The sequence below is a fragment of the Mustela erminea genome, chromosome 14 (assembly GCF_009829155.1).
Source record: "Mustela erminea isolate mMusErm1 chromosome 14, mMusErm1.Pri, whole genome shotgun sequence".
NCBI lineage: Eukaryota > Metazoa > Chordata > Mammalia > Carnivora > Mustelidae > Mustela > Mustela erminea.
In genome coordinates this window covers 83127706-83140747 of record NC_045627.1, presented here as the reverse complement: position 1 = coordinate 83140747, position 13042 = coordinate 83127706, and the positions used below count along the sequence as shown (strand labels likewise).

Genomic DNA, 13042 nt, shown 5'->3' with positions numbered 1-13042 from the left:
TCAGGGACACAGCTGGGGCACCCCGCTAACAAACGTGGCTATCCCCGCTCCCCGTCTTCAGCACATGCCCGTACTTCTGTCCTGGAGTCCGGCCGAGAGAGACCAAGTCACCTTGGACCCCCTCTCTCCTTCTCTCTCTCTCTCCCTCTCACCCTCTCTTGAGAACTACTCGGGGGTGTGGGGGGGGACTGCACAGACAAAATGCTGCCTTTGGATAAAATTTTTGAATGTTCTGCAAACACGGCCCGTGTCATGTTGAACACATTTGGAAACAGTTTGCATCTGAAGCTGAACTCGTCTGCCCTCAAAGCTGCTTTCTATTAAAATGTTTGCATGCACCCTGTCCCTGCTTCCTGGCACTGGCATTCCCTCCCCTCTTCCCACAGCGGCTAGCCCCAGGAAAGAGGAGGTGCAAATCCTAGGGCAGGAGCACAGAACGGGCTGTGGGTGAGGGGATGGGCCTACAGGGGGCGCCCTCTTTCCCTCAACTTGGGATGTGGGGGACAAGGGGACAGACTAGGCCGCTCCGCTGGCGAGCCTCCTTCTGAAAGCTCTTCCGTCTCCAAACTCAGCAGGGAAAGTAAGTGCACATGTGTCTTCTCAGCAGTGAGAAGCAAAAACAGAGTTCTTTGGTCCCCAGCCCAGACATGTCGCTGGCAATCTCAGGCCAAGGGGGGCGGGGGTTCACTGGAGACACGAGGGGAGTTCCAAGAATGGAAAGAAAAGTAGACAGATCAGGTCAGAAAGGGAACCCAGCGCCCCGGCGGGGGAGGGAGGCTGCTCAGCTGCAGGGGCTCTACCAGCATTGCCCATGGGCCCAGGCAGGTTTTGTGAGGCCTCCAAGGGGAAGGCCGGCTGGATCCAGGGGTCCTGTGTCCTGTGTCCACCACCTGGCCCCAGGAGGGTGGGACACCATGACTACTGGTCCCACCAAGACTGTCCAGTGGGGGAGACGTAGCCCCCAGTGTAAATGCTAGCTGCTGTTCTCAGGAGACGGGGGTGCTGAATGACAAGGAAGCATGACAACAGATGTCCAGGGTAATTTCTATTCCTTAACAATATCAAGGGACCCCTGGGCGGCTTAGTCAGTTAAGCATCCGACTCTTGACTTCAGCTTAGGTCACCGTCTCAGGGTCCTGGGATCAAGCCCTGAGTCAGACCCTGTTCCTAAAATAAATTTTAGAAAGAATCTTAAATTTTATTTCTAAAATAAATTTTAGAAAGAATCTTAAAAAAAAAAAAAAAGTATTGAGAATACCACCCTCAGGAAGGACAATAGCTGTTAAAGTAAGGGACAGCCTCCGAATGAAATCACGACGGTGGGGGCAGGAAACGGGCCCAGGCTAGGAGCCACCAAGTTAGCCACTGAGCTCGCGGACGTGGTGGACAGTCCCATCAATTTCCTTGGGTTATTAGAAAACAGCCTGGGAGGCTGGGTCACAGCCTCATGTGGCAAGGCAGCATTTGGAATGATTTTCGATCCTCAGGCCCAATTTTGTTGGTTCTGTTTGGGCTGCTCTTCGTGGCCCCCCCCCCCCCCCCCGCTCCCAGTTTCTGGTCCTTAGCTGTTCCCGAGAGTGACCCAGCGCAAGGCGCGCGCACAGCCCGTCCCCAGCCTGCAGTTTATTCGTCCCTGTGCTCAGGCGGACTCAGATCTGCTGGGAGGAGAGGCTCCTTCCAAACGGAGCCTCGTTCCAAGCCAGCCTCCGCCCCCTCCTCATAATCAATCATCAAACAAAAGGGAAAGAGCTGGAAGAGATGGTTTTACTCTACCCCCCACCACTTTCCAACCACTATCAGCAAAAAAAAGCAGTTTAGTCAGTGGAAACCAGTCTCTTGTGTGGGTGTCTGCAATTTAATATCCATTCATTTCCGATTCCTTTTTGAAAAGCCACATTTAATTCAACTTTTCAATGTTAAGCATCTTTTTCTCGAGCTAGAAACAGCCCTCAAATACCATGCAGCCGGCACAGGGCTGGCCTCCCGCGGGCAGCAAGGGCCGGGTCAGAAACACGGCAAAGATGGTCCGCTGAGATCTTTCTTTCCCTGCCTGGACATGTCGGGGATGACACCAAGACCGTCTCCACCTTGGCTCACAATCTGAAAAGAATCTACCCCCTGGCCAGCGGCGCATTACTGCCCACGCATTCCAAACACAGAATTACTCAGTGGCAGCAGCTCACGCAGATTCTGGGCCAGCGCCGTGCCTGCAGAGAGCCCCACTGCTGGCTGCCTTCCAGGGGCTCGGAATGGGGGGGAGCTGAAAAGTCCTGTGTGTGGCCACAGGATGTGCTATTCTGGCTAGCCTCCTTCCGGTGAGACTACCACATCTTGGACACTTCCTAGCGGCAGGTTCCTAAACAGGGAAGCACCAGCCTTCCCAGGGAGCTATTTAAAGTCCAGCCAGCCATCCCACCAAAAGGCCAGGTTGCATCCATCCAGTAAGGGCCATGGCCTTGGGGACTTGAGGGTCAGAGGCAGGTTCGTTTCCCCACAGCACAGCTGTGTGACTTCGGGCAGGTTATTTAAGCTCTCTGAGCCCCTATTTCGTCCTCTATAAAATGCGGATGATAGAGCCGTCTTGCTGATTAGGTGGACATTACAAATGAAAGCAGAGGCTGGGTCAGGCGGTTGGAGCTCATCAAGCAGAAGTTATTATGATTATGTCATGACCAATAGACACATTTTCAAAGATAGTTATTGCTAGAAATTCCACAGTTACCTAACAGAAGTAATATCTGACTGAGACCTCGCGGAAGGCCAGTTTCCTACACCAACCACGGAGCCCGTTGCTGTCCTGATGAAGAGCAGACAGAGAAAAAAACAGCCCGTGGGCTCCTACGGTGGTCTGCCTTCAGGGTCCACATCCAGGCGAAGGTGTGTAAGATCTGGTCAAAAGACCCCTCGTGGCTCTCAGTCTAGGATCTTTCCCTGGGCCCACAAGGAGATTCCAGCCTCCCGGAAGTCTTCCTTCCACAGCAAGTCCCGAAAATTACAAGGACATGAAGAAACCAAAAAATGCGACCTCACTGCAAACCAAACCTTGCCTACCGACATCTACCAACAAGTGGGAATTGTTGACGGTCTGGTAGGAACTGGATTTAATTTCAGGTATGAAGTCTTCACTACACAAATCAAACAGGGCAAACATGACTACAAGGAGAACATTTAAATAAAAAGCAAACCATTTTCAAATACAGCATTTCTCAGATTGAATTCACTGCATCTCAGTTTAAAAAAAAAAAAAAAAGGTTCCAAGCACAGATGCTTATCACCTGGGGTGTACACCCTTTCGTGGGAGAGAGCTGTGCACATTAGCATATCAAAAGTTCTGAGAAAGTCTCCAAGAAAGAAATCCATTAGCTCTGCTTTAATTCAAGGTTTCCAAAACTTTTTGAAGAAGGGAGAATTGTTAACACGTCTAGAGGGGCGCCTAGGTGGCTCAGTGGGTTAAGGGTCCGACTCTTGGTTTCAGCTCGGGCCATGATCTCAGGGTCGTGGGATCGAGCCCTGCGACGGGCTCTCTGCTCAGTGGAGGGTCTGCTTGGGCTTCTCTCTCTCCCTCCCCCCATCCCTTCCCTTCTCCCTCTCTCAAATCACAGATAAAGCCTACACACACACACACAAACACACACATGCACGCACACACACACATCCAGTAACCCTGAAAAACCCCAATTTGGGAGACATGGCTTGTTTTCAAACCCAGTGAAACACATGAATGAATAAAAATGAACACAAAAGAACAAGAGTTGCCTCAGGAATGGAAGGGAGACTCAATATTCACTGCTTACCTACTAATTTCTTTATAAAACTATTGCTTTCTTTTATAAAAATATAAGCTTCCATTTTTAAAACTCTGATCTTACAGCCTGCTTCTTAAAGATGCTTCCACAGGTCCCCCCGCTTTCCCTCACCAGAAGCCACACTCAGTATCTCCCAAATGCTCTCCTCTTGGGGTCCAGTCTTGACTGGTTCTCAGGAATCAGGGTGCTCTGGACCTCTAACTTCTCTCAGGCTTTGCCACCTGGGAACTCAGGTCTGCAGGCAGGGAGCGGACTTACCTCGTGGTCAATTTTGATAAGTGCAATGTCTGCTTTCTCATCCACATCTTTGATTTTGGCTTCGTAGGTTGCACCGTTCTTCAGCTCAACCTTGACCCGATGCTTGTTGGTCACCACGTGGGCGTTTGTCACAATCAGTCCATCTTCAGACACGATAAAGCCAGACCCACTGGCCACCGGCACCTCCCTCTTAGAAAAAGGAAGCCTAGAACCCAGAGGACAGCCCAGTTAAGCCCCAAACACCTTCAGATCAACTGTTCAACGTACTGATTCAGCAACACACATCTAGGAATTTACTTTACATGCCGGGTCTATTTAACCTTCAAAACAACGGAAGGCTACTGATTTTTGCAAGCATCCAAAAATTCCACTTAAAAAATATTCTTAGGGACTCTATTCAGAGCTAGAGGTTCTTAAGTGATCTAGAAGGGTCAGAAGGTATATTCAAACAGTCTAAGGGGAAAGCATACTAAGGGTGAAATGTTATCTTCCCGTAGGAACATATTCGGTGGCTCTTGGACATTTCAAAGGGCCCCAGAAACAGCCCTAATGCTTTGCTAATGGCAGCGCGTTCCAGCGGGAGCCTCAGAGGCCATGGGAAAACAAGAAGGCCCTCTTTACTTGCGAAACAGCTCAATGTGAACCACAGCAGGAGCGATCTTCTCCACCACGTCGGCAATGAAGTTGTATTTATGGCGCAGACTGTTGGGGTCCTCCGGGCCTGAGAACAAAGCAAAGACAGGACACATCAAGACGCGGTGCTCTGTGCTGTGGCTCCTGAGAAAGACATGGGTGAGAAGGGGCCAAAATACACACCCGGACCTTTGGAACCCCGGACAAGTGAGAACAAGACCCCAGACCTGCACTCCGTTGCAAAGGTTCTCGGGGCTCACAAGGGAACTTCCACTCACGTAAGAGGTAACACCCATCAGAGATGACCTCTTTGCTCTGCTTCTCTCCTCCCAATGGTTTCACTGAAAAATGCTGACCCAGAGGCACCAGCTGATACCTGGACCTCCTAGCGGCTCCTCGGCAAAGGTGGTGAGGCAAGGGGTCATGGTCATGGTCACGGCACCACCCTCCGCCATGCCCCTGCCAGTTCCCACAGTGCCACAGAGAAGCAGCCACTCCCAGCATGCCACTGCTATCATCACCACCGAGCGGAGAGCTGAGGTGGCTTTGGGGGGATGCCCACTAGACATTACAGACTGAAAAGGCATTAGGGCAAAGGCACAGATCCTGTCTTCCCACTGATCCCACAAGGTGAACAGAGGCCACCGTCCGTCCCCAGAGCAGTTGTCCACTATGCCTTGTTTATTCCAGCCCCCTGGGACATCCCAGGCCAGAAGGCACAAGAGGTGCCTTGATACTATTGGGGGGAGAAAAGAAAGAGAGGGAAATCAAATGACCATAATTTCTATATAAACATACACACAAGTAATTAGCAAACCCCCATTTCAAAGCTACTTTTAGACACAGAAATCCCACATCCCAGTGTAGGACTCTCACCCAGCAAGGCCAAAAAATGGCTTCCACCCACCAGATGCACACACCACGGCATCTGGTTCAGAAATGAGCTTCTGGGAACTCAGGTCCCAGGAAACCCATTCTGCGGGCATAGGTGGCAGCAGAGGCCAGTGTGGCCCCCGCAAGTGCAACCCGAGCCTGCAGTCCTGGTCCCAAATCCGTGCCACCTGCACACATCCCTCAACACATCTCTCTGCCTTCACAGGCCAGAGGGGTTCTAGGCTAGTCTGCAGCAGAGAACGCACACACCCTTTCCTTTCTCTCTCCTTGTCTCCCTTGGCCCAGTCGCCTCGCTTAAAGCCACACAAAGCAGGCTCCAGGGAGGCAGGCTCTGCCCGCCCCGCTACCCATTGGTCCCCCACAGACACTGGCAGGAAGCTTCCAGAAACCGTTAGAGCAATTTCACAGAGTCCTCTTCTGTCTGTTGCATCGAAAAATTTTAAACTGGGGTTTATATTTTGTTCCTTTCTTATGACATCTTGGTAGGAATTCATTTCTAGCGTGTTTTAATTGAGCCATAATGAATAGGAAATAAAGGAAATCTGTTCGTTTGCCACAGATGGTCTAAGGAGCACTGATCTGTCCCCCGCCCCTGTCGCTCCCTGCCACAGCTCACCCGGAGGGATTCACAGCACAACTTTGTAGTTTAAAAAGAAACCACTGGCCTACAAAACTGCCCCTGACTCCCCTAAGGGCCTTTGCTCCCCAACCCCAACACGCATGCGCAGAGGTGTACACAAACACACACCCACACTTACACGCTCAGTTGTGAGCATGCACACGTATGTACATGTACACAGACACGCACACACAGACGTTGTCTCTCACACACATACATGTGCATATATATACTCTCCCACTCACATACACACTTGTGCACATGCATGTACACACACTCACATATATGTGTAGGTTCACATGTGTGCACTCTTACACGTGTGCACTCATACACACAGAGCTGCACACACACTCACACACACTCATATATATACATGCACTAACACACACTTACACTCATACACACACATATCTATATTCACAGACACTTAGAGAGACTCACACCCCAACACGCCTCCCTCCCTGTGGGCCTCCGCCCGGGCTCGGGGCCAGCTGTCAAAGCTGTGACCCTTTCAAGTCCTCTGTGGCCCTCAAAGCTGCATATCCACAGACTTCCATGGCAGCCCCACAGCAGCTGTCCAGATTTTTCCCTTGGTCCCTGCCACAGCTGTGTGACCCCACCAGAGACATCAGCAATGCGACTCATACCACTGGACCCCAGGACATCTCAGGGATGAGCCTGCCTCTCCCAAGCCTTTCCTCTGGGAAGTGAGAGGCCATCCACAAGCAAAGGGCCCCTCTCCGTCCTGGCTACCGGGCTCTCGGCTGCTTTCCTTCCGGGTTGGAATCCCTCTCTTTTTGCCGAGCATGGTTTTCTAAGGTCAGAAAAAGATCAGCACCTACTAGACCAAGAAAACTAATTCGACAAGTTCACAGTAGCATCATCTTATTAGTTTTGCTTTCAAAGTCCTTTCATACAGGATCCTATTTTATTTTCTTCCTTCAGATATCGTGCTTGTATTATATTTAGGGAAACTGAAACTCATAGCCCCTAAATGACTTCTCCATAGATACTAAATTTTCTTAATAAAGAGTATAAGTAATAAGAATATCTGGGCAGATCTACAACTTTTCTTCTTAATCCTGGCCCCAGACATACTACCACCATCCCAGGTTTCTATTAATTAGCCTGTTTCCCCAAGTGCACCGAAGGGAGCTATAAAGAAGGTGATAGAAATATTCCCTCTGGCCACAAAACCTGATGAGCCTCACCCCGAGACAGCTGTAAACACACGCATCCGGGCTGCCTCAGACCAGCTTCCTGGGAAAGGCCAAAAGGAGGTTTAATGCCCAAAGGCCAGAACCCTGCAAGGCCGCATGGAGTCTCAGAGACTCTCTCAAGCAGGGCCATTACCAGAGTCTTACCAACATTAACTTACTTCCTCTCTCTGACTTCCCAAAGCAGGCATAGGAGAATTTGCCCGCAGTAGGAGTAAAAGTGAACATGGTTTTATCCAGCTAGTGCGAGAACCACTTGCTCTCTCACACAAACTAGCGAGAGAGCCTCCAGGACCTGTGCACCCCGGGAAAGCAAGATGGGAGAGCAGGGAAGACACTGGCCTGGGCACCGGAAGACCCAGGGCCCGTCCTGTCTGCCGATGGTCTCCATTTCCCCATCTGTAAAATGGGGCCAGGTGCCTCTAGAATGATCCGCAAAGTCCATCCGGTTTAGATCCAACATGCTATGATCGAATCCCCTTCTCTCCCTCTCAGCAAGCTGAAGCAAGATGAAGAGTTTGTGGAATCGGAGACTGGGCGCAGGACTCCGCAGACTGCAGATGAGTAAACAGAAAGGAGAAGCAGGAGGACAGACCATAATGAAAAGCCCAACTGACAAGCCTGAATTGTGCAGCTTAGATGAAAAGCAACCAGGGACCTCCATTACCACCACTGAGTGGACCAGCACCAACAGGAACATGAAATAGAGCAGAAACAAGGAACATAAGGAACACCAACTAATTGTTCAAACATGGGCAAGATGTCAAACCAAAGAAGTGTTTGGCTTTTCAAAATCCTACTTCAGAACAAGGGATGAACATTTTTCAAGAGCAGCGTGGCTCCGTGTCAGAATCCCGCCCCATGTAAAAGGTTGTCTGTCAAGCTAGAGGACACTGCCACTGCCCCCTAGTCTTTACAAGCCCTGGCTGGCTCCATGTGCTCTGATCTCAACTGCCGGCCAACTGTCTTCCTTCCAGAGGGGTCAGCCGAGGTGGAGAATCCCCAGAGGTGGACCCAGACTGGCTCTGGCTCTTGATTTATGGATAAGGTGGACCCAGTGTCTAAGTGATGCAGACAGACAGCAGGTTGCGGCATCCAGGCCGCTCAGTACGGGGACAACGGCTGAGAGCACAGACGTGGTATCAAACAGATCAGGGTATGACTCTCCACACAACACTCATCTGCTGTGGGACCGACCCTAGGTATGTCACCTGACTCCCCCAAGAGTTCTCCTCTTGTCCATAAAATGTAATGACAATAACACCTACGGAGTGGTTTTGATGCTGATTTTATAAGGTTCTGTATATGAAGTGCTTGGCCAAGTCATGGCATACAGTTGAAAATTAAAAATAAAAAGAAAATAGATAAAGGTGCCATCCAGTAGGCTGCTCTGGACAGGTGTGAGCGCCACACAGCTCAGTGATACATTAGGGACAGAACTACTCTCCTGACCTTGGCAAATTTGTGTAGGTCCTGGAAACTCCTCCTAACAGGGCCATCGTGGCCACCCCCACAGAGGCAGAGATCAAGGGGAAGCTGTGCAGCAGGCCCATTTTTCTGGCTTTGAGGTTTACCTGTGTTCCCCTGTGTACAAGGCTAACCCACAGCCACTGCAGAAGGGAAACAGGGCACTGGGTCAGCAGAATAATCTGACCTGACATGCAGCGTATCTGTACTCTCAAACTCACAAGCAGCAACCAGCTTGCACCAGAAGACAAATGTAACTCCCTCTACAAAGTGAGGGCCTTGCTTAGTTAGGCCAAACCAATGTGGCAGAAGGTAATGAAAATGGGAAGCCTCATGCAGGGTCAAGGTCTGACCCTTCTAACTGTTCTCATTGCTCCATTATGGTACAGAAGCTGGAATTGCTTGGAGTTCATTGACAGCCCACCGTTTACAGAAAGCTGGTGATTCAGAATTCAGAAACGTGGGGGTAAGGTATTTTTTTACATTCCTGATTAATGAAAACAACAGGAAAGACAAAATGACCAATATCATGAATCAAAGAGGAAGCATCACTATAGATCCTACAGACATTAAAAGTATGATATGGAAATACTCTGGACAAAATTGTGCACATAAATTCTACAACTTGGGGAAATGGACAGATTTTTTTTAAAAGACTTCATTTACCAAAGCTCATTCAAGAAAATATAGTTAACCCAAACAAGAAATTGTCTTCGCAGTTAAAGACCTTCCCACAAAGAATGTTTCATGCTCATGACTCCATGCGTGAATTCTACCAAACATTTAGGAAAGAAACAATACTAATACTTCACAGATGTTTTCCAAAAATAGAATAGGGAAAACACTACCCAGATTATTTTATAAACCCAACATTACTCTGACATAAAGCCAGACAAAAGACATTATAAGAAAACTACAGACTAATATCCAACATGAACACAGACCAAATGTCATGAAAATGTTTAGTAAACAGAATTCAGCAATTTAGGAAAAAAAAAGAGAATTCAGCAATTTAGCAAGAAGAATAATATGTCATGACCAGTCAGGATTTATTCCAGGAAAGAATAAATAAGGTTTAACATGAGGCACCTGGGTGGCTCAGTCAGTTGAGTGTCCACGCTTGGCTTTGGCTCAGGTCCTGATTTCATGGGTTATGGGATAGACCCAGGACTCTGCTTGGATATTCTCTCCCTCTGCCCCTTCCCCTGCTCTTGCGCTCTCTCTCTCACTCAAATAAATAAATATGTTTTAAAATAAATACACAAATAAGGCTTAACATTGGAATATAATACTAAGAAAACCCAAACAATTATCCAACAGATGCAAAAAGATGTGACAAAAATTGAACACTCATTCACAATAAAAACACTCAACAAACTAGAAAAACAACTTCCTCAACCTGATAAAAGGGATCAATAAGAAACCTAAAACTAATCTCATACTTCATAGCGAAAGATCAAATACTTTCTCTCTAAAACTGAGAATAAGACAAGGACATCCGCTCTTACAACTTCCATTCAGTATTTTACTGACGTCCTGGCTGGAATAATTAAGCCAGAAGAGGAAATCAAAAGCATAAAGGTTAGGAAGGAGACTGTAAAACTGTTAGTATTTGAAGATGATGTAATAGTGCATATGGAAGTTGCTTAGGAATCTGTAAATATGCTGCTAGAATAAGTGAGTTTTTCATTGCCACAGGCTAACAGGTCACTATACACAAAACCGTAGTTCTATATATTAATAATTAACCCTTGGAAAAATTGACATTTTTAAAATACCAATTACAATAGCATCAAAACATTAAATAGGTAGGTAACTATTTAATAAAGTATGTGTAAAACACTGCTGAAATAAATTTTATTTTATTTTATTTTTTCATTTATATGTTAGGCAGTTAACAAACATTACAGTACTGGTTTCTGGAGCAGAATTCAGTGATTTGTTACTTACATACAATACCGTGCTCACCACAACAGGTGCCCTCCTTAATACCCATCACCTATCTAGCCCATCCCCTGCCCACCTTTCTCCATCAACCCTCAGTTTGTTCTCCATCGTTAAGTGTCTCTTATGGTTTGTTTCCCTGTCTCCTACTTGCTGAAATAAATTTTAAAAGATCTAAGTAAATCAAGAGATACCCCCTACTCATGAGTCAGAAGTCTCAAGATTACAAAGTTACCAATTTTCCCAAAATTGACCTACAGATTCAGCATATTCCCAGTGAAAATCCCAGCAGGTGTTTGTGTAGAAATTGATAAGCTATTTCTGAAACTTATGGGGAAAGCAAAAAATATGGGATATCCAAAACAATTCTCAAAAAGAGAAAATCAAATGACTGACACTATGTGACTTTATTTTAGACTGAAAAATTCTGAATAACTAGGATTAGTAGAATGATGAGTCACAACATTTTACAGGACAGGCCTTTCCATTTAGCTAATAAATATTTATCATTACTGATTTTTAACACAACAAATGACCCACTAAGAGTAGCCAACATTTCTTATAATTTAACGAGTTTTACAATTGCCAGGATTTCATCCAAAAATAATAAATGATTCCTGTCTCCTCTTTATAAACTACTAGGAAAGCACACAACTCCATAAATATTACTTCCTTGGAACCCATGTTCCATGGAGTTTTACAGATAATACTTCTTTAACTATTTTCAACAACTTCCTTATAGGAGGAAAAAGAGATACAGTGTTGCTAAGTTTCATTAATTAGTATCAAAATTAGCATAACAGACACTTCCATTATTAAGTGTTTGCCAAAAAGAGCCCAGCACTAAGTTAAGTATTTGACATACATTATCACAGTGAAGAGAATGTGTTGCAGCGGAAATGAAAATCTACAAGGTGGGGACTACGAGTCAACAGATAAACTTTATTTGTGTTTCTAGGAAAAACTTTAACACAAAATCGGGTATGTGCTTTAAAAACATCAAAAGGTGTGCTTTTTTAAAATAGTTAAGGTAAAAATGTCAGATAAAGATTAGATGTGGTGCAGAAAGAAGAGAGAAGTGTTTATGTTTCTAAAGCCATAGTTCTCAAACTCTGCCCCAAGACACCCCGGAGTGCCACAGCAAACTCACAGGACAGTTTAAGTTTTCTGCAGAAACACTGTGCTACTTGATGCCTGCGGGATGAGCTAGTTCTCAGTTTCAAGATCAAACTGCACTATGATCCTTCGGATGATTTTTGTATCTTTGTCACTTTGGAGGCTGGTGGTCACTGTGATTAAAAGCAAATACTGTACAAAAATCAATGTTGAATTTGGAAATGGGCGTGGCAGTGTCCAAGCTAATTTTTAGGCTTAAGAGGCTCTATGGAACCCAGCAGTACACCTAGCCCATCCATAAACAGGTGTGGTTATTGAGTAACAAAATTAAAATTCCATTTTTCCTTTATTTTCTTTGCAAGTGACAATTATACTGCAAAGACACTAACACATATTTATTTCTTGGGACTTAATTACTTGATGAATAAAACCATTAGGTATTTCTTTTGGCTGAGGAGGTACCACGAAAAGATTACTGAAACACTAAGGGTGTCACGAACCATGAAAATCTGGGGACCTCTGCCTGACACCTCTGGGCTCTCTCCAGCAGAGGGTCCCAAATCCCAACACAGTTGCAATAATTCAGAGCAAAAGTGGATTTACAGTGAAGGGTAAAGGTAAACACTGGCCCTGCGAGGGGCCCTAGCAAAGCATTCAGTTGTCAGATACTTTTTGGAAAATAATTAATAAATAACAAAAAAAATTTATAAAAATATTTAAACTGTAGTTGGTTGAGATGACTGTCTCCTTCTCTCTGCCACACATCTCCTGTCCTATCAGAGCAATTGTAGCATTTGGGGATGGGCCTAAACAGTCGAACTGTAGAGTCATTTTGCTTGGGTTTCATTAGATACACTTATGTGCTTTGAAGTCACTTCTGCATTTCTATCCTGGCTCCTAGTACAAGCCAGAGATTGTACAGGGTATGGTGTCCTGGCCTGGAAGTACATAGTAGTGGGGAAATATGCCAGAGGAAAGACTAAATTAATAATAATAATAATAATAATAAATCATTCTATTCTCTCCCTAGGAAACACAAACTCACTGTCCTATGAAAAGGTGGTTGAGTCTATAGCCCCAAAAATATA

At 46.3% G+C, this 13042-nt stretch overlaps 1 protein-coding gene across 1 annotated transcript in view; it reads right to left on the bottom strand.

Moving 5' to 3' along the window:
• The window catches only part of HTRA1 (HtrA serine peptidase 1), a 49818-nt gene that overhangs the window by 18455 nt on the left and 18321 nt on the right, over positions 1–13042 (bottom strand). Inside the window, exons 2-3 of the mRNA XM_032312585.1 lie at positions 4686–4785; positions 4065–4269 (exon numbers count right to left, since the gene is read on the bottom strand). Of these exons, the coding sequence (XP_032168476.1) occupies positions 4065–4269; positions 4686–4785 (305 nt within the window). The remainder of the gene's footprint in view (positions 1–4064; positions 4270–4685; positions 4786–13042) is intronic.